General features: G+C 39.0%; 1 protein-coding gene across 1 annotated transcript in view; it reads right to left on the reverse strand.

Moving 5' to 3' along the window:
* Positions 1–22,161, reverse strand: part of LOC125403250 (contactin-4) — an 814,028-nt gene that overhangs the window by 13,316 nt on the left and 778,551 nt on the right. The window contains exons 8-9 of the mRNA XM_085686814.2: positions 20,079–20,276; positions 2,599–2,701 (exon numbers count right to left, since the gene is read on the reverse strand). Coding sequence (XP_085542940.2) covers positions 2,599–2,701; positions 20,079–20,276 — 301 coding nt within the window. The remainder of the gene's footprint in view (positions 1–2,598; positions 2,702–20,078; positions 20,277–22,161) is intronic.

Raw genomic sequence — 22,161 nt, forward strand, 5'->3', positions numbered from 1 at the left:
AGCTTTAAGAAGCAGACAGCTTCCATGCTCTTTTTCTTGGATCACTCTCTGAGGCACCTGTGAGAAGTTCACACAGAGGCTGTTCCATGGAGGTTCGTCTAATGACGGAATCAACTGGCCCCATCACGCAACCCTGCCTCCAAGATGTGAGAAATGTGAACGGTGTGTCTTTGTGGTCGCCAACAACTGATGTGCCAGCTTCACATCATGAGACCCTCAGAGATATCACACAGACCAAAAACATCACCCAGATAAGCCTTCCTTGGATTCCTAACCCACAAATCATGAGATAATAAGGTATTAACAGTTTGTTACAAGTCTGTAATTCAGCAATAGAGAGCAGAAGCAATACATTTTTCTAAATGTTAGGTCCAGCAATGTGAATACCACACTGTAAGTTACACCCACATATTGAACAAGTGATAGTAAAAGTAATGAGCCCATAAAGTCTGGACACTACAACCTAATTGCTGGCATAGAGGAGCAATTCACTCATGACAAGCTGATCTGGGTAACACAGTTGTTGTCCTTATTGTCGTTTGCATATTGATGACCTCACCGATTTCCAGTGGTCCATTTGGAAGGCGGTTTGTGAAAACAATTATTAAAGTAGCCAGACGAAGAAAAGAACAGCCTGTGGCATCTTAATGTACTCTCCAGGCATCTATCAACCTCTTGCCATGACTGTGTGGAGCATGTCTTAAATTGCCAAGGAGGGCAGTCCGTCTGCAAATGAGTGGTTTTTTAAGCTAAGCGCAGCTTTTAGGATTGCAGCTTCCTAGCAGGGGATACAATTATTTACTTATTTATTTTTCACAAAAACACTCACAGAGAAGTAATTACACTAAAGACTTGCCAATCTTCTCTGGGAAAACTGAGATAGTATTTAAAAAAATTAAAGCTATCAAATCTACTATATTTGTTTTAAAATAATTTAAGTTCATTAGGCAGACACTGATTCAAAATGCAGGAGGGCTCCATCAGCAGCACATTACGTTCGGGTGCCTTTACAGTCAAGCATATATATATATATATATATATATATATATATATATATATATATATATATACTTAATGCATGCTTTTAAACACAACTGCCCTTAGACCAGCCTTCTACTCCTAAGTGAGCAATAGTGGTATGTTTCAACAGCTCGACATGCATATCCAAACATTTCTGTGTGGATCTGAAGAACCCAATTTGTGTCTTTTGTTTTTATTTTAGCACCATTCAAACCTTGTGAATAGATTTTAATTCATAGTCCCTTTGGAAGTGTGAGCAATGTGAATTTTGCTTTCTCCAGGGAGGGTTTTTTAAAGTGTCATCTTGCAAAGACTGTCAAATATAGACCTCGACGACCTAGTCACCTGCTCTTGCTGTCTCCCTGGCTGTTTCCTAGGTTCACAGAGAGACTTTAAAGTTTTAAGATCAACCACATCACAAGATGTGCAATCTACTTTTCTTCTCAGCAGCGAATCATTGCCATTTTCCGTGTCGTACATGTGGCCTGACAGCTTGCTCTCCATGGCAGCACAGCGTTCAGCCACAGTTTATACACTGTGGTTAGTTTTTAGGAGATACAAAATTACTGCTGTGGTAAACCTCACCAAAGCAAAGACTGCTGTGGCTGACACTGCCACAACGTGAAAACAATCATTCCATTAGAATTGAAAATAAAATGGGAAATGCAAAGGTTGCCTGAAGTTTCTGTGAAACAGAAGACATTTCATTTCAAAATACCCACTGAGACAAGGACTGAGCAAGAACTCGTTTTGTTCTTGCTTTTGTCCATACTTAGGCACAGAAAAAAAAGCAGACAGGATTAAGAATGGGTTTCTGTCTAGATGGGATTGGGCAAAAACACTGACACAGGCCATTAAAATCCACAAGGGCCCCAGTGTTCTCCCTTCTGGTGGCAGTTTACACTGTGGACGCCAAACCATTCCTGTCGGTTACTGGCATATAAAAACCCCAGCTGATCTGTGTTTCCCTTCCGATGCCCTCTGGCAGATCCTCTCTGGGAGGTCTAAGTGCTTTCCAAGTCGCTTCTTTTAAGTGTAATCCAGATGGAATAATAAAGTTGTGAATAATTTTCAGACCACTCTAAAATAGACTCTTAGATATCAGCTCTTCTCAGTCTCCAGCGAGAGCAGAAGGGAATCCAAATGAGAGAGGAGAGTTTGGCAATTTGAAAAGAAATTCAAGGAAAATTTTATGTATTCTCTGCAAAGGGACCCAGAATGAAAGTCCCCGTTTTTCCAAATTGTCAGCTTGCCTGTACCTCAAATGAAGGCCATTGTTTTCCTGTCACTGTGGGTTAGACAGCATGTACATTATAGGTCATAATAATAGAATGAAAGAAATTTCAGAATCATCTGTCCTCCTCTCCTTTGTGGCCGTGTCAGCCGTGGCAGTCCAATTCTTCTGGAGCCATTACCTGTCTTTTTCCATAGGAAGAGCACAGAATCAAAGATGCAAGCACAGAATTACAAAGAGGAAGGTGATTTGATTTTCAGACAGCTCAGGAACCATCACTGTGAGCACTGAAGATAATGTTCTTCGTGCCAGAGGCGAGTGGAGGAGGGACAAGCAGAACTTACTTTCCTAAGGCGAAGCATTCCAGCTTGACTGTTGTTCCTCTCTCTGCCGGGACAGTTTCTGGAAACTGTACTTCTATTTTGGGCTCATATTCACCCATTACCCCTGTGAACAGACAAAGAAACCAAGTCTCAGAGGTTCTGTCAAGATGTACATAAGTGTTTTCTGTCAATATAGAGTATTCCTATACGCTGGTAGGCACACTCAGTTCCTTCATTTGAAACAGGTTCTTCCTTAACAGCATGTGACCCCCAACTCTTTCTCCAGTTTCTTTGAGAGAAAAATTCCTATCACCACATTCACACCACCTGCAGAGGAGAAGATTCTTCATGCTTCTGAGAAGTACTTTGTAATGGTTGCTCTGGGTGGGGGAAGGAAGAACTGACATATTTCTAGTCAGAAGGAATATCACTCCCTTTGGAAATACACTTCAAAAACATTAAACTAATTATAAACACTTTTAAAATACATCCTTTAGGGTGTCCACATAGTGACTTCTCAGAGTCATTCTCTGGTCACAGTGTTTATTCACATCTGTGGCCAATCTGAATGGATATAAATGAGTACATTCAAGGCAGCATTCTGTGTTGTTAACACACAGCAAATGGTTAACAGCAATTTTTGAACGTGCTTGTCCTATCAATGAAGTAGTTAATTGCCCTTGCAGTCATAATCTCCATATCTAGAAAGATGACTGTGTGACAATAGGCACATTAACAGCCCAACAGACAAAATCTATGTTTTGTGACTAAAAACATACCATTTATTTCCTATCAATACTATCTTGATTCATTAGGTAAGGCTGCCACAGGTTTAATACATTTATTTCTCTCTGATCTCCAGACATTTCCATGATTATTGATTCAACAGTCCTGGTAAAGAGTTTGGGGTTATCAAGTTTATTGGAAAGCAAATGGTCGCTTCAGTTCAGCTCTCATTTTCGGCCCTCCCTCCCCAGTCAGAGGAAGGGGGAACGAAAGGTTTCGGAAGAAAAGAGTAACAACAGGAAACGGATGGGCACAGGTGCAGTAACAAAGAGTGCTGATTTTATTCATCTTGCAAACATGTTTCATGTGCTGGTTCAGAAACTGAGAGGCACCACAAGGATCTAATCAGTCCATGAAAAAAAAAAAACGGCTCAGCACTATGAGTTAGATATTTACAGTGTTGCTGGTTTTGCCATGAGGGCTGTTGTCAAGAGGTGAACTTGAATACAGTTCCACTGTTGCTATTTGGTTTTATTTTCTTTCCCTAGACTAAAGGGACATCTGGCTTTAGAAGGGACTTTGAGAGGACTTCCACACCGTTCTTAAAAAGAATCTTTTTAGATTCATTTATTTTATATGTGTGAATGTTTTGCCTGCGTGCTTGTATGTAGGCAGCGTGCTTGTGTGGTCTCTAAGGAGGTCAGTAGATGCTCTAACCCCTGGAACTGGAGTTACAGATGGTGATGAGCCATTAAGTACATGTTGGAAACTAAACCTTGGTACTCTGCAAGAATAAGTGCTTTTAACTGCTGAGCCATCTCTTCTTTCAGGGTCATTAAGTTTGATGTTCCCAAATACACACTTCTGTGCATCCAGGGAAGATCACAGTTAGGACTTTTTAGAGCAAGGGATTGAGACAACTCTTAGTCCTCAAAAGGGTACAGCTGCCATTGATAGCTGCTCTTCCTTTTACAAGGGAGACCGTCATCTCAAAAGGGTTAGCACTCTGTTTTTAGTCCCACCAATATCTAGTTAATGGTCAAAGTTAAAACTCAAGGCTTGAGTCTTCACCTTTTACCATGACCTTTCTCCACCACAGTATATAAAACTGTCAAAGTAAGTGTAAATACACCAAAGCCACATTTGACTTGTTCGCAAATAAAGCTATTTCCCCTTTCTGGCCAAGTCTCTGCCATAATTCCTCTTGCACCTCCATTTGATTGCTTCCCTTTGAGCATTTGCACAAAGCTGACTGGGTAACGGGGTGGCGCATACTAACAACAGCATTCACACACAGCTGCTGAACTTGCTAACAAACCGTCTGTATGGTTGAATCATCATCCCATAAATATCAGTAGTATGACTCGGAGTGCAATGAGCACGTTAACACCTTTTCGTGCTGTGCATGTGGCTGTATACTCTGAGACTGGTGTTAATTGAAAAAAAAAAAGTTGTCTTAAGAGGAGGAGATCTTTTCTTCCTAGGAAATCAAAACAGTTTGCATGGCAATGTATCACACGTAAAATGGAGATGAAAGAGTAGGGTGAAATATATTAGCGGCAAGGATGTCTTAGAGGTGATTGACTTTGCCCATCTTATCTTTCAGTATTGTCATTACATGTACAACATGTTTCTTTAATGACTCTATGCAGGTTATAGTGAGGAGTAAGTGTATCTCATATAACCTTGTTCTAAGCATCAGTGTGGGCAGAGACTCAATGTCAAGCTCGTCAAATGTCAATTTCCCCATCCTTAAAGTTCTACTTATTAGAGTGTGGATCTGGAGTCCCTGCAGAGAAAGCAAGATGAAAATGCTGCACTGAGAAAAGGTACCAAGCCATGTGGCTAAACATAGATAAGAACTATGGATTAATTTAAGTAGTAATAGGTAGATAACAATAAGCCTGAGCGAATAGGCCAAAAAGTTTATAATTAATATAAGCCTCTGTGTGTTACTTTGGGACTGACTGACTGCAGAGCCAGGTGGGATAGAAACTTTTGTCTACAAGTCCCCTCTTGTAGAATTGTTACATAAAACACCTCTTCCTCCCCTCTGAATGGCCTACTCTCTAGCCCACTGTGGCTTGTGAAAGACTGGAAAGAGACAACATTTTTCTGCTTCATTTCTTACTGTTTCTATAGCACTTGAAAAAAGAACAATTTTTAAAAGATATGACTTGCATATTAACAATTTACTGGTTTTAAGGGAGCAGTTCAATGATTCTTAGCAAGTCTGTTAACACATGCCACTGTCACCAAAATCTGGTTTCTGAGCATTTTAATACCCAAATTTATTTCCTGTTAATTCCCAGCCCCAGTACAGCCTGCAGCAAATTTTGACCTCCATTTGGCACATCTACCTGCTCTGGGCATTTCATAGTTGTGGAATCGTATATCTGCAGCCTTTTAAAATATTTCCTTATTTTTATTTTATTTATATAAGTGTTTGCCTTCATGTATGTAAGTGTACCACATGTATGACTGGTTCCTTTGAAGGTCAGAAGAGGGGGCCAGATCCTCTGGAAACAGAATTCCAGACAGTTGTGAGCTGCCATGTAGGTTCTGGGAGCTAAACCTCGATCTTCTGCAAGAACAGCCGAAGTTCTGAACCGCCTGCCTCTCTCCAGTCCCCGCTTGGTATCATTCCCATCCGGTTTCTTTTCTATGGCCTGCTTTCAAGGCCCCTGCTCTGGGACACCAGCATTCTGTTTGGCCTGTTGCAAAACTGGATGCCACTGTAGGCATATTCCACATTTTATTTATAAGATGAAAATTTGCGCTAGTTTCATAGTGGTCCTATAACAAAAAGCTACAAACCAAGCAGCTGAAAGAACATGCTTTTCCATAGTTCTGGAGGCATGAACAGGCCTGAGCTCCCGGATTCTGTGTATAATACCCTTGCTTCTTCCTAGGCTCTGGAGGTAGCTGTTAATGTGCAGTGTTCCTTGACTTGTGGTTATGTCATTCAAATCTCTGCCTCTGTTTTCAAATGACTCTCTGTATCCTCTCTGTGGGGGAAGAGCCCATTCTACTGCAGGATGACCTCATTTTAATTTTCGGGACTCACAATGACCAGGATACTTAAAGCTCCATTTTGAGGATGGAGGTGGGGAAAGGTAGGATGCAACATACTGCAACCCTGACAGATGAGCATTTGGGCAGTTGCCATATTCAGCTACTGCCAATGATGCTTCAATGAGCCACGATGCGCTTTGTGTGTTCATATATTCATCTGCCTTATGCTCTCTATGACATTCATATACATGACTCTTTGATGATTTATGTCTTACTGAAAATGATGCAGCCTCAGAGTAGTGTTGTCTGATTACCTTCTCTAAACTCTGTCTCTACTATTAATTTCTATAAACATTTTCTGTCTTTCAATGTATCTTACCACAATGTAAGACTCTCTAATTTTATATGTATTTAATAGCATTCACCCAGATGAAAAACACAACACCAAGTGATGTATCTGTATTTTTCATACTTATATTCCTCTCTTAGGTTCCCAATCTCTTAATAGGTATTCAGTAAATAACTGTGGACATAAAACATCTTAGAAACTCCACGGTGCCTCTCGACAGTGCAAGTATTTCCTATTTTCTGCATACAGAGTTTTAAACAAGCTATTTCCTCCATTGTACATCATATCTTGAGGAACAAAAATTCACTTTTTTTCTATGCCATTGATGAATCCTATCTCATTAACAGGAATCTGAGAAAAGTGCGATGAATGGGAATGTTTGGCAGGGAGGAAAAGATGGGAGGCATGGAGGTATTTTAAATATGGCCTATAATAGTAAGAGACACATGCTGTTTTCCAGCCGGGAGAATCATTTACTACATATCTTTGTGGTTTTCATTTGCTAACATCAACTATATAGCTTGTTTTTCTGGTCATATGGGGGTAGTTTCTTGGAATATAGAGTGAGCCATATTTATAGCAGTATAAATATGAACAAAGAATTATCAGTAAGAACAGATTGATCCAAATACATAGCAGTAATTATAGTACATAAAGATGATTTTCACTGATGCTTAGAGGAAAGTCAGTGTATATAATGAGTAACCTTGTCTTATCAGGCAAATAAGGAAGCACTTTTCTTCAACTACACTGTGAATAATATTTTTGGGAACACCTGCGGAAGCGCTCCATATAATTTGGGCTACATCTGGTGTTATAGGCTGTGTTTTATTTGGCTATTTCTTTTATTCTAACTATTTTGGCCTTTACTTTTTACATAAAATCCTAAATCTGTTACCTTTCTGTTTTGAAGCAAACAAAAGGCTGTTTCAAGCAGAGACACGTCTTTATAGGTCATTTTTCTGGCACCTGGACACGTTTGAACTTAACTGGTAGAGAGATGATTTGGTGACTTACAGAGCAAGGCCATTGACAGAATTACCCCTGAGTCTTTTTCCAGTTTTTTTTTTCCACAAAGGTGGGAGCTATTAAAGTTTAGATATATCTAATTACCCAAGATAAACTAGAGAGAATTTATGCAATGCACACTGGGTCAACCAGGAAGCAATCTCTGCCACACTTTTCTTTCATATAGATTAAATGATCTGATCATCATGTCCAATTGTAAAAAGACATAGTTTCTTCTATACATTTAGTCATGAGATTGAAAATATAGTCTAAGCTTATGAAAATCCAGCTTCAGTGTTTTTTCTTCTTTACAACTAGAGATCCATTATAGCAGTTCAAAGAGTTACACCAAGTACCTGCAATTCCTAATGTCAATGTTCCCAAAAGACAAGATCTTCACTCTGTTTATGGTACAGTAAAACTTAATAAATTTTAACATCAATCATAATATTCAGTATGCCTGGCAAAGGGGGCTGGAGTTCACCAACGTTAACACTGTACTGATTTCTGTTTGGACAGCTTTTACAAGACTGCTGATTTGGGTACACCGTCTGGTGATATGGCACACTTAAACAATGAGGAACTGTTTACTGTGTAAGTAAAAGCTGATTTCATGAGGAAGCCTGGCTAGAAGTTCATGGGTATTTATTCAGAAGGCGCCATTCATTCTGTACTGAAATCACCTGGAGGGCTTGCGTTTCTAATTTACAGAGCAGAACGACAGACCATGGATGAGGAGTGGCATCTCCAGGTAGCTCCCAGGTGATGCTGCTGCTGGTTTGAAGAAAACACCTTGAGTGCCACTATCCTTATTCTGAGCCTGAGCAGAGGTCCAACCTGACATTAATAAACCTGTTGTGGTAGCAAGTCATGGTGGGGTACTAGGAACTGAGGTCTATCGGTGACGAGGCAATTGAAAGCCACAACTTTGCTGATGACCTTGTGGGTAGAGGTTGTCCCACATATTTAAACCTAGACACTTATTAAGGGGTGATGGCCGCGTCTGTAAGAGCACAGGATTTTAGGAAATAGATGACAATTTATGGAATATGAAAGTGAAATCAGCCACATGCTGCTCTTGTTTAAGTACAATTTGCAGAGCACTGTGCTGGCAGAAGGAAGACAGTTTGCAAAACTGTGCGCCGAAAGATTTTTGCCAACGCCTGCCTTAGCTGGAATCTGTGCTTGCTAAATTAAACCACAGATGGAACGAACATTTACTAACTTCCACTGAGTGGGATTTTCTACTGAAAAAAAAATAATAATTGCCAAAATTGGTTTGGAAAAAGTTTCCGCATTGACTTTCTTGAAAAACAGGTCACATGGTGTGCATTTCATTAACCTAAAAATATTTGGAAATATCTGATTAGTCATACAAGTCTCCTTAGGTGAGCTTGCCATTGTGGCATTAAAAAAAAAGGCTGACTTTTCCTTAGGATGAAGGAAAAGCTGATGAAATTCAGAGGATCGGTTGTGGTTTATTTCTGTCACTGAGATAAAACCTATGACCAAAAGCGACTTCAAGAGGAAACAGCGTATTTGGCTTACAGATCCCCATCACTGTTCATCATTGAGAGAAGTCTGGGCAGTCACTCAAGCAGAAACAGAGGCAGGAGTCATGAAGAACACTTCTTACTGGTTTGCTCTCCATAGTGTGTTTAGCCTGCTTTCTTTTTTTTTTTTTTTTTTTTTTTTTTTTTTTTTTTGATTTTTCGAGACAGGGTTTCTCTGTAGTTTTTGGTGCCTGTCCTGGAACTACCTCTTGTAGACCAGGATGGCCTCGAACTCACAGGGATTCGCCTGCCTCTGCCTCCCAAGTGCTGGGATTAAAGGTGTGCTTTCTTCTATGACCCAGGACGACCTGCCCAGGGGTGGCACTGCCTACAGTGGGCTAGGCCTTCCCACATCAATCAATAATCCAGAAATGCGCCCCACACTTTCCCATGGGCCCACGCAGTGGACTCAGTTCTTCATCTGGGGTGCCTTCTTCCCAAGTAACTTTACTTTGTATCAAAGTGATAAAAAGTAACCACCAGCAGCTCATGTATCGCTACCAGCAGTCCAGTAAGATAATGCCCTCTAAGTTGGGTGTCGAGCAAGAATCTCCTACCACTAGAGAAAGGTAAGGTAGTATAGCAAGGATATCATGTGTGTTTTAGTATCAGGATCTTGGAATGGTCTCAAAACCCACGAGAAATGAAAGTAAGTGCATTATTTGTCTTAAATAATATCCATACCTCCTTCTTTTCTTTTCAATAGCTAAGATACAGAGGAAACTTTTTCCAACAGGTTGTCTCAGTACAAAGCCAGCATGAACATGTATCCTTGCTTGGCCAGGAGAGTGCCTGCTCACCGGAATGCCTGATGTAACCTGCTATATCCAGTATGTACAGTGGATTATAGGATATTGAGCTATTTTGTCTCCTTTGAGGATATTCATACATATTAAAATGTTCTTCATGTTGTGTTGAATTAATTCTCTCTCTGTCTCTGTATGGACTGACACTAATTGAAGTCAGTAGCGGCACTATTGATAGTCGTTGGGTAGCTAACAACAGCATCATAGTCTCAGAAGTCAACGACGCCTTCTTATGAACGCAAAGAGAACAGGACTTCTTTGGACCTTGTGGAGAGAAGGTCTAAACTCTCTCATTGTACTTTGCAAACAGTTATTGACAAATGTCTACCAATAGGTAGGTGAGTGTGTGCTAACAAAAGTTTATTAATAAAAACAGGTGGTGGGCCCAGGAGCCATGATGGGCTGACCCTAAGCATTGGGAAAATGGGGAAGATTGTGACATTTGGAAGAACAATGTAATCAATAGACTATTAGAACTAACAAGAGGTTTCAATAAACTTAGCAAATTTCAAATAATTTTTAAGAGTAGTAGAAGCATTGTTTAACAAGCAGTAAGGATTTAGATAGTATGCTGAAAAACAAAGTACCATGTAGAATAGCAACAAAAATGATAGAAAAATCTAGAAATTATCCAAGAGTAGTCAACTTAACAATGCAGAGAATTTTATTTATTGAAACAGACCATGGGCATGGCTTGCCTACAAGGGGTTTGTCAGCACTGAGTTTCTTCTGATGGGAACTCTTTTTTTCATTTTTGGTTGCCTGACATTTCTTGGAAGATGATTTTCAGCACCATGCAAATCTTCGAGCTGTCAATCTATACATAATTCCACCACTCCATTCACGATTCTGTGGCTTTGACATATCACGGAAAGTGAATCTCTTTTAACTCTGCACTCTCATGCAATACAGCCTCACTCTTGATTCCTGCTTCCACTAGACAGCTTAACTATATCATTCCCGAGTGCAGAAAAATGCACCCATTCTTCCTGGAAAGCTTACAAAGTGTATTCCTCAGTATTATTGGTTAAATATATGATTACAACTTTGGGACCAGCAAGATGGCTCAGTTGATAAAAGTGTTTGCCTCCAAACCCGACTAACTGGAGCTGATCTTTGGGTCCGCATGATGGAACAAAAGAACTAACTCCTGAATGTTGGCTTCTAATCTCCAAATCCCCAGCCCATAAATAAATAAGTAAATCCAATCATTAGCCCAAGTCATCTCAGTTCTAGGTAGCACAGCGCTAGCATTTTATTTTATCCACAGTTTCTCCACCTGTTACTCTATTGTTGAGAATCCAATTTTATAATTCCAATAAATAATAAAACTAGACCCTTCAATAGTTTGGAGTTCTCTAAGATTATGTCACCATGGGCTGAAAACTGGCTGCTTTGACTTCATAGTATACTGCACACCAGGAACACTGAGCAGATGCTTCTTAACTGATGAGCCAAGTGACCATCCAAGACCTTTGGCCCCCATGGACCCGAAATGGAATTGGCTGGAATAGAGGTCTAAAGATGACTGCCAAGTTCCTAAGCTTGTCAAACCTTCAGAATATCCACAGCCATTAAGACTCTATTAAATCAGATTAGCTATGGCAGCTTAGAGAAACATCTCGTATCCTTTAGTCATTCAGATGTTCTCATCAAACATGTTTTACGCCCGAAGATCCTCAACCGTGATGTTGTTAGAAAATTAAAAACACGACATGATTGCTGTGACAAAGCTGTAAGAAAGTCACAATTAAAAGTGAGACTTAAGTAAAGCAGAGAGTTTGGGGGAGAAATAAGTAAATAATGCAAAATTACATTTAAGTGGAGAATATATAACTTTGCTTGTTGCCTAAATGCTGGGATATCAATAAAAGACTCTAAGTAGGTCAAGTACACCCTGAAAGAAATATTGTAAATACTCTAATGTATTTTTTTAAAAAAATCTGACTCCTATGTTAATTAAGTGGCTCATAAATAAAGCTGATTTATTTATGAAGACAAACAGTGTTTGCTAGGGCCCCCAGGAGACTCTAATACAGGTTGGAGAAATATTAGAAAGACTTGCTGTGAGTAGTTAGCAAGATCATAATGGAGGAAACATGATACAGGTGGAATATATTTCTAAACACCCCTTCTTTTTGCTTTGTTAATTTATTTTTATCTTAATTTGGAACTACAGGATGGGCTGTGTTGATTTGTGGCACACATTTTAATGTTGATAGAGATGGGATATCTTTCCATGGTTCCTTCATAGTGAAGGTGAACATACTTGTTGCCTACTAAGATTTGTATTTGTAAGAAATCTGACCCAGTGAGGAACACGTGTCTTGTCTGTAGAGTAGTATTTTATATGACCCGATCTTTGCAAATTTTGAGTTTGAAATAATCTGAAAAACTATGCCTAGAATCCCCTAAATGACAAGAAAGAATCTTAGAGATAATTTAATACATATTGCTCATCCATGTAGCAAAGAAATCTAAGGACCAGAGAAATGACACCACTATCTCATGTGAATTGGAGTTGATTGTTACTGTACTCCAACACTCCACCACCTTTCCCTTTCTATACATGTTCACAACACTTATTTTCATTCACTTTCATGTTTTCTGAATCTAGGAGATGCTGAGATCATCATCTGGCCTTTCTTCCATTAGGTTAAAGTATGATTTAAGGTAAGAGCATTAAATGCTTCAACCCTGAGGTTGATTAACATTTTCACGGCTGAATACTATTAAGTCAGGGGAAGAGGTGAAGACTTGGAAAAACATGGCTAAGAATTTCACTTATACTCAAGAACATAAATGTATAATTTTAGTATTTTAAAAAAAATAAATTGTTTTTTCCAAGAATCCCTTACATGAGTATTATATTTCTACCATTTTCACCGCTCCTTCTTTCCCTTCAATTCCTCCTATTCCATCCATTCCCTCTTGAATTCAAGATTTCTTCTTTTTCAATTAGGGTTGATACTTTGGGATTCAATAACCCACAAGGAGAAAGCTAGAGGTAATGTCTTTCAATATTTTAATTTTATGCTGAAGTATAAGCATTCAAAAAGTAAATTTTACATAAAGACACACAGACAAATATACACATATATGTATGTAAGTATGTTTATTCCTAAGATGTTAAAAAAAAACAAATACAAGGATTAAAGAGAGAAAAGAATGCAAAAGCCTCTAAGGATAAATTTATTGTTCCCTATTACTTGGTATTTCTTCTACATAGAGTTTGTTCTAATTAGGGAAAATGGCTTTAACAATCAGTGTGCAAAACAAGGGCTCACCAAACATAACCAGGCTGAAGTCATCTTGTTCAGCAGTTATCTTGATTCTAGTGTGCAAAACAAAACTTGCAAGCCAATCTCTAGGCAGTCTCAAGGAACAGAGCTAAAGGGTCAGGTCTATACAAATACTCTTTTTGCTCAGTTAAATGCCCATGTGAGTGATGGACACCAGCATCCTTACAGACTTTCTCATTTCCCGATTGCTCATTTCTGTGTTAGATCTTTTTGTCATGAGACATTTCAGGGGAAGTGTTAATTACTAGGGATATAGGAAGTTGCAATTCAGATTTATCGCCAAATTCTATTATTTCTCTAACATATGCTTTACATTAATCTTCTAATTTTTGTGGAAAGTGTGGGACAAATCTGAGACCTGTACAGAAAGTATATAATATTCCAGGCTTATTGTTATTACTGACCAGCATTCGACCTATTATTGATGAATAGACTACTGTACTGCCTCTAGTATAGCTCAGATACACGTTTTCTAATGAAAATCTTTCCTTTCAGGATACCTAAGTGTAAAAGGAGACTGCTTTAAACTGCTGGATTCGTCTCCCAGCTTCCAGTGCACACAGAGAACTGTGCATCGCTACCCTTACTGTGAGTTTATTCCCAAATAAATAAACCTTTGTTATACTCCATTCTGGGCTATTGTGGAACTCTTTGAAACACCTAAATCTAAGTGATAGGGGCATGTTGCCAAATAACAGCTTACGTTATTTTTCATAACACCTTAAAATATGTAGAAAAATGATTACAAACTCTAAAACAAAATTCTACCATATCTGTCTAGCAATTTTCAATTATATATATTTTTAAATAAGAGAATACTGTAGAACAAACTTCAGTTACTTGGAAGAATCCTAAATGCAAATTTTAAAAAGTCAATTAAGGAAAAGCACAAGAGTCAGCAGAGCGCAGGACAGCTCTTCCTGAAGTTCAGTTAAACAGAGATGTATAGGGGCCAGGAGTCTTTCTGATAGTGTCCCATGTCACTTCTCAGATCCTCAGTAACCCTTTCCCCAAAGCAAGATGTAAAATTTGCTTAGTCTAGCTCATCTGTATGTGATTATATGTTCATGTATGCAGGTACACGGGGAGACCAGGAGAGAGCTGCTCAACATGGGTGCTGGGATCCAAATGCAGGTCCTCTAAAAGAACAATATACACTCTTTACCGCTGAGCCATCTCTCCTGGCCCAACTTTCAAATTTTTATACCAAAAGAAAAATACTGGAAGTTTAACCTTGTTAATTAACACTTTGAAAGCACAATTCTACCTAAATTCTACAAACAAAGGTCCTCTCCATTATTATTATAATTTTATTAAAATAAAGTTTTATGAGCATATTTCTGGTAAGTCATTGATGCATACTTTTATTTCATCAGTGTTAAACCACTTTGCATGCATCTTAATACACAAAGTACCTCTCAGAGGTGAATACAGCTGTGCTAATTTTATTAATGAGTAAACAAAGGCCAATGGGAAAACAGAAGCCAGTGAGGTTCAACGGAAACTTCCCTATGAAATACCCAGTAACTGATGGGTCTTGATTCTACCCTGAGAGCCGGTTCCTCTGTCGTTCTGGCTTATTTCCTGAATGAGGGTGAGGGAAGCAAGAGAAATGCATTCTGTGAAATACTAGATTAAAGGAAGAGCCAGACCAAAAGGCCTAGGGGGACAGTGCGCTGGGGGCACATGGTGAATGCAATGAGATGGACGTCACCTGATTCCCATCACTACCTGAGCTCAGATCAGATTCACCATTCACTTTTTATGGTGCTCTGGTGATCTTTTGGACTGGAAGCAGTGAGTCAAAAATTGTGTTCCTGGAACTCCAAAGATATGACTTGTTTAGGAGGGAAATCTAGTCATTTAAGCTACGTCTGTTGACGGCGATGCAGAGCGCCAGTTGTGGCAATTAGTTTAGCTGAGACTCGAGCTTCCTCTGCCTTACTTGTTATATTCCTGAGTCAGAAAAAGGGTGTGAAATTTTGAATGTGCTACAGTGATCAAAAGGACTGTACCAATTTCATACTCCTTGCATATATCAGCCAAACATAGCAACTAAATTCCAGCTCCTGTAGAGTGATAATTTCATTGATTTTCTTTTTTTACTCTCAGAGAATAGACTTTATTAAGGATGTCATCTTAATTTTGCAATCTCCTTTTGATTTATCACTCCCCTCTTCTCTTACCTTCAGATAGGAGCTAATTAAATAACCTGTTTTGTGCTTAGTAATTGAACTTCATATCCATTTTATGTACTCCAGTCTAAATGAGAAAGATAATATAAATTTTTACTATGCAACTCTCATGCAAATTAAGAATGAATGGGCATTAATCGCTGAAGAATGAGGTGTTTAGCCTGCAAATTCTGTGATAAAATATTCTAATACAAAACATTGGTCATTTCTATGAAGATGGAGTAGACAATAAATTTTAGGAATAAATCTAAAAACCAAGCAAAAGCAAGACTCCTGCCAACTTGAGGAATGCATGGCAATACCAGACTTCCTGTGTTCCTGATTTTGGTTACCACTTTCAAAGGCAGCTGCTTTCTATGATGTTTGTCTCCAGCTGTATCTTGCTGCATCCAAGTCAATATTGCATTATATCCATGACTTGACACACAGAGGCAGCTAATTCTTTTGGTTTGATATTTAGCACACAGACATTTTGTATAGGAACCCCCCAAAAGGGTTTTTTTCTCTCTTTTCTCTTCTCTTCTCTTCTCTTCTCTTCTCTTCTCTTCTCTTCTCTTCTCTTCTCTTCTCTTCTCTTCTCTTCTCTTCTCTTCTCTTCTCTTCTCTTCTCTCTTCTCTCTCTCTCTCTCTCTCTCTCTCTCTCTCTCTCTCTCTTTCTCTCTCTCTTTCTTCTTTAAAGGATTTTTATAAAAAATGCTCCTGAAGCAGATCCTTTTTAGATTTTTTTCTTTTTGGAAAGCTGACCTTTGGGGCTTTTGACAGAACTGGTACCTAGTTGGACATCATTTTTTAAATTGGGTCTCATGTAGCTCAGGCTGTCTTTATACTCACTAAATAGCTGATACACCTGTTCTGTCTGCCCGAACTTCCCAAGTGTGGGGATTTCATGCATATGCCATCAAACCCAGGTTCATATAGAATTGGGGACTAAACCTATGCATGCTAGGCAGGGACTATATTGGCTAGGCCTAGCTACATCGTCAATCCATCTTGCCTACTTTGTGAACTGATGACTGTTTGATTCTGTAAGTACTATGCACCATGATAATTTAACAGCAATCCACCATAGTAATCTGACTTTTGTTGTGCTGCAGCCAGGATGCTGGTGTTCAGTACAGAGTCTGATTGAGTAGCGTGAAAGTGGAAAAGTTAGTAAAAAACACAGATATATCAGATGGATATTATGACAGGAAATCAACCAAAACACTAGACAATTCTTTTTCTTTTCTTTTCTTTTTCTTTTTCTTTTTGACAGGAATTCTCTGTGTAACAGCCCTAGCTGTCCTGGAATAAGCTCTGTACAGCAGGCTGGCCTTGAATTCACAGAGCTCCACCGGCTTCTGCCTCCTGAGTGTTGGGATTAAAGGTGTGCACTACCACCGCCCAGCCTGGCAATTCTTTCTCTTGTTATGGTAAAAGGCAAGTGTCTGGCTTTGTGGATAACATGTAAAATAGAGTCATCAACTTTTCCTTTGTAAATCTGCTTGCTAAACCGTTTCAATTCTTTTAACAAATAGCTTTCTTATCCAGTCTCAGTTGCTAAACCAGAAAGGTATGCATCATTCTTGGTTTTCTCACGTGTATTCTCCCATATCCAGTGCATCGCTAAATTCTGACTCTTTTACCTGCATTTCTGTCCTTCTCAGCTATTCTCCTTACCCAGTGTGGTAGTTTAATGTAACTGGCCTCCATAAACTTGTACGGAATGGCACTATTTGGAGGTGTGACTTTGTTGGAGTAGGTATGGCCTTTTTGTAGGAAGTGTGTCACTGTGGGGGTGGGCTTTGAGGTTTCCTATGCTCAAGATACTGCCCAGGGTCATGATCCTTCTAGCTGCCTTCTGATTAAGATGTAGGCAGCACCATGTCTGCCTGCACATTACCATGCTTCCCCCGCCATGATGATAATAGAATGTACCTCTGAAACTGTAAGCGAGTCACCCCAATGAAATGTTTCCGCTTGGTTAACACCACTCCTAAGGTCAATTTTGTAGTTGTCTTCTGACCACTCCTTGGAAGATTTCTTTTTCTTCTGGAATGCAGTCAATTAATCTTTCTAAAAACATCTGTCCCTCTCAGACCTATGAGCCCCTAAGGGTTTCTCACTGCTTTTCAACAAAATTCAGTCTTCTCTCTCTGGTCCCCACAACTAGCACATGATCATTAAACTCCAAACCACTCTTTACCAAGATTAGTAGCGCAAGCCACTTTTACTTTATTCTTATTTCCAGGACAGGTAAAAGTTTTTCTTGACTTTCTCTACCTCAGGACCTTTGAGTATGCTGACAGCTCAGTCTGGAATATTCCTCTTTCTTATCCTCTCCGAACTGATAATTCAGCCCCTTGTCCATCTTCAGAGAGAATTTCCATGGTAACCCTTTCTACAGTATATAGTCACCCCACAGAGCCTCTATTTTTCATACTGTTTTATGTTTATTCTTAAACAAAACTGAAATTTGCTCTTTGCTCTGCTTGCCTCTTGCTGTCCTGCTGTCCAGAAGAATATTAGAAGCATTAAATAAGGGTCTGTTGTTGTGCTTACTGGAACACAGAAACGATGCCGTCACATGGCAAGCATGAAATAAATGCAAGTTAAATGCATCAATAGTCAAAACGTCTGAAAACTAAACTATTTGTTAAAAACTTTTGGTTTGATCTCTATTTTTAAGGATGTTTAGACCATCTCTAAACAGATAATTTGACAGTCAACACCCTGATCTGAAAACTTCAAGTTCAAGCCCACTTGGGCATCAAGTTCACCAGTAATGTAGAGCAACAGAATAAACGTGATGCATCACTCAGTGGCAGACCACTTGCCTAGCACATGCCAGGACCTGAATTCAATCCCTGGCATCGCAAGAAACTGGATGGGCAGAGCAATGCGTGTGGGAAATAAAAGGCATTTTTTTTTCTATAAGACTTAATGTAAGAGCTTGTGTAGGATGGTGAGAAGAAACAGTGGAGGTTTAAAATACAGGGCTCTGGAGCCAGAAGACAAAGTGTGGTGTTGGAATCCTATTCATGTGTCATTTACATTTGTTACCTAACACATCTAAGCCCCAGTTCCCTCAGCGGTGAAAGATGATGCTCTTTAAGTTTTAAATGAATAATCTAGCACATAATAAATAGCCAACAAATGCTTGTTATTAGTATCTTGACTGATAATTTCATCATCTGTATGATATGTTCTTGTCTTTCTTTTTCAAATGTGTGTAAGAACTGGGAGGCGTGTTTTCTTTTGTTTGTTTGTTTATTTTTAGAATAGAAACCCAAACCTCTCAAGTATGAATCTTCAAATCATCACATTGCTCCTTCCTACTGGGCTTAATTACACCTTTGTTTTCATTCTTCCAATGAATATTTAATGACACATTTCTATTTGCTACATCCTATTCTAGAGAGCAGTAAGCAAGATAGTGGGGTTAATTTACATGGCACACCCTGCTAAGAGTAGCAGGAGGAAGTGTTCATGTATGTGTGTATTTGTGGGGGGCACAGTAATGGATTCCACTGGAGGTTAATGAGAAGTGGCCTGATGTAGCAAGGGTGGAAAGAGCAGATCTGGAGAGATGGCATCCTAGAAAAAATGTGGTATGTCTAAAGAAACAGAAACAGTAGGTGTACATTACCTACTAAGTCAGAATTTTGGACTAAGGGAGGATTTTAGAAAAAGGAAATGATATGATGATAGGGGAGTTCAGCCAATCACATTCTGTTCGTGGGACGTGTTGCCCTAAGGCAAAAGTTTACCTATAAACCTGGCGGGTGAAAGCCCCCGCCCTCTCTCTCCCTCTCTACCTGGTCTAGATCCAGCGTTCCAGATGGGTGGGATTCTGTGTAAGTTTTTCCTTCTGTTTTATTAAAGCTGTATCTTTTGTAAGATAGTCTGGGGACTTTTCATTACCGATCGCATTGCGTCTTCAATATATGCATAAAATGCCCCAATAGAAGAGTCATGGTACCTATATACCTTGGCTAACAACAACAACAAAAAAATGCCTTTTAAAAGTACACGGTGATATAACCTATGTTCTCTGGATATTTACATAGAATCCATACAGTTTCTTAAAATATTCTCATAATGAGGTGGGGAATTAAAACTTTTGTCTCAAATGAGTTATCCATATTTCTGAATTTCTCTGTGGCAGGAACTATGCCTTCAGTATTGTATATCTAGATGCTATTTGGATAATTTAAAATCACTTTCTGGACTCTGAATGCTAAATTACACAGAATTGATTAATGAGCTAATTGTTCAACCTTTCACTTCATTTTTCCTGTGTATACAATTTAAGGTCCTTTTGTTATTTACACTCACTTAAATTCACATCCCATCCCTGTTGAGATTAGCAATCAGATTTCTAATTAGTTTTCCAAAGTGGGTTTGTGGGCTTATATCTTACACAAGTGGAAAAAAAATAATGGGTATCAAAAATAGAAAGTGTTAAACTTTTCTTTAAAGCCTTACGAGTCAATAATGTAATATCTTTCCATGCCCCACCAGTGAGCCCCATAAATAGACCTGACAAAATTATGTAGACAACTCACCATCATTCCTCAGGATTAGTGGTGTGGGTGGCCCCAGGACCTTGTGGTTCGTCACAGTATTGGTAACTACACAGGTATAATTCCCAACATCAGATTTTTCTACTTTGGCAATATACAGATTCCCAGTCTCTTGAGAAACAAAGCGGCGGTTGTCCTGATAGGAAGGGTATTCATTGAAGATCCAGGCATAGCTCAACTCTGCAAGTACAAGAATCATCATTGTAAATAAGTCTTTTGGTCCTGGAAGCTTACTGTATTTAGAATAAAAGTGTTCAAGGTAGAAACTTAAGTTGCTGCTCTTCATCTTGTAAAGTATAAAAAGTAATCACAAAAGGCTTCTTACTGTCAGTCAAAAAGACTGTATTTCAAGAGGACTAGAAGATACCCTGGAAGTTGACTCAGAGAGACACAGCCTTTAGAAGTCAAAGGTACAAGCATGTGCCAAGTACATTGTAGCAACTTCTAAAGGAATCCATTGTTAAAGACCCAATATATAACCTTGACATAGCAATGTGAGATGCTACCCTGGGCACTTTTTAGGTTACTTTCCTTATACAATAATGATCACTATAGTGCATTGGATTATAGGTTTGCCTAGTCCTCTGTGGTATTAGATGCAGTTCATCCTTTTCATTAACTCAAGAGCTTTGACACAGAAAAAAACAAAGTAATGAATCAAAATTCTTCACCCTTAGCCGGGTGGTGGCATACGCCTTTAATCCCAGCACTCAGGAGGCAGAGACAGGTGGATCTCTATGAGTTCGAGGCCAGCCTGGTCTACAAGAGCTAGTTCCAGGACAGGATCCAAAGCTACAGAGAAATCCTATCTTGAAAAAGAAACAAAAACAAAACCCAAAAAGTCTTCACCCTTAAACAGAGTAATCATTTGGATTCAATCCATTTTGTTCCTGTCTTCTCCCACTTTCAACTGAAATTCTCTTCTCTTCTTACATAGAACGTTGGCTACTTCTCCAAAATTTTAATAAGATGGTAATTAAGTGTTACCCACCAAATACACACTGGCATCTTAATTATATCACACATAAAAATATCTTCTTTAAAATATAGTTGAAAAAGACATACACATAAGACAAAGTGAGTATGGAGTGGAAGTCAGAGAAGCATGCTTACAAATACTTAGTCATCCCAGAATGCATTGTGGCAGTCCTATCTAGAAATAGTCCTTTGACAGCTCTTGATTTTTCATAAGGATTAGATGAAAATTTTGTGACTGGAAACACAAGCCCATGTTTTCAATTCAAAGACCCCCAGATGACAAATAATTTCTCTGAGTGGCTACAGTCAGATGACTGGCACCATCATGTTTTAAGAACATCAACCTTTTCAACTCCGGGCACTTCACCCTTCTTCTCTGTGAAGTGTGAGCCATAGATGTGGCCACAGCTGAACCATGACATACTGGCTACTGACCCTGATTTGTTAAGATCACTTTTCTCTTTAAAAATCACTTTGCTGGGGGAAGGAGAGAAAAAACAAGATGCACTGGGAATCTCTGGTTATAGAAATATTTGGCTGAGTTACTCCATGCCATTCTTTCATATGATCTTGGTTAAATTCTAAACGCATGAGGGGTCCTTGGAAAATGGCAGAAAGGCCACTTGAGCTTTGTAAAGAGAGCACTAATTACTAAAGAAGGCATCTTTGCTGTTTAATCCTTCAGTGAATCCCAATTGTAATTGAACTCAACTACTGAATGTGTAACAAGAAACATGTTTTGCCTTAATAATCCATTGTTGACTTACAAAGTAGGGGTTGTGCAGATTGCCCTCCCTTTATTCCAGAATTATAGCATTTCCACATGCATTATTTTGGAGAGCTATAATTATGTTTCTATGAGAAAAGCTAATCACTCTATGTTTGTTCATGTAATTAGAGGTAACTCCCTGCTAATGTCAAGAGGATAGTGGGCATAAAAATAAGTTCATCCCAAGGTCATGGAGCAATTTCTTCTCATATGAAATATTCCATCCTGGAAAAAAATCTTGTTATGAATCAGAAAGTACATGAATCTTACAAGGTTCAGGAAGTAAACAAACATCTACATCTCAGGAAGTTCCTGAAA

The sequence above is a fragment of the Myodes glareolus genome, chromosome 3 (assembly GCF_982192425.1).
Source record: "Myodes glareolus chromosome 3, mMyoGla1.1, whole genome shotgun sequence".
Lineage (NCBI taxonomy): Eukaryota > Metazoa > Chordata > Mammalia > Rodentia > Cricetidae > Myodes > Myodes glareolus.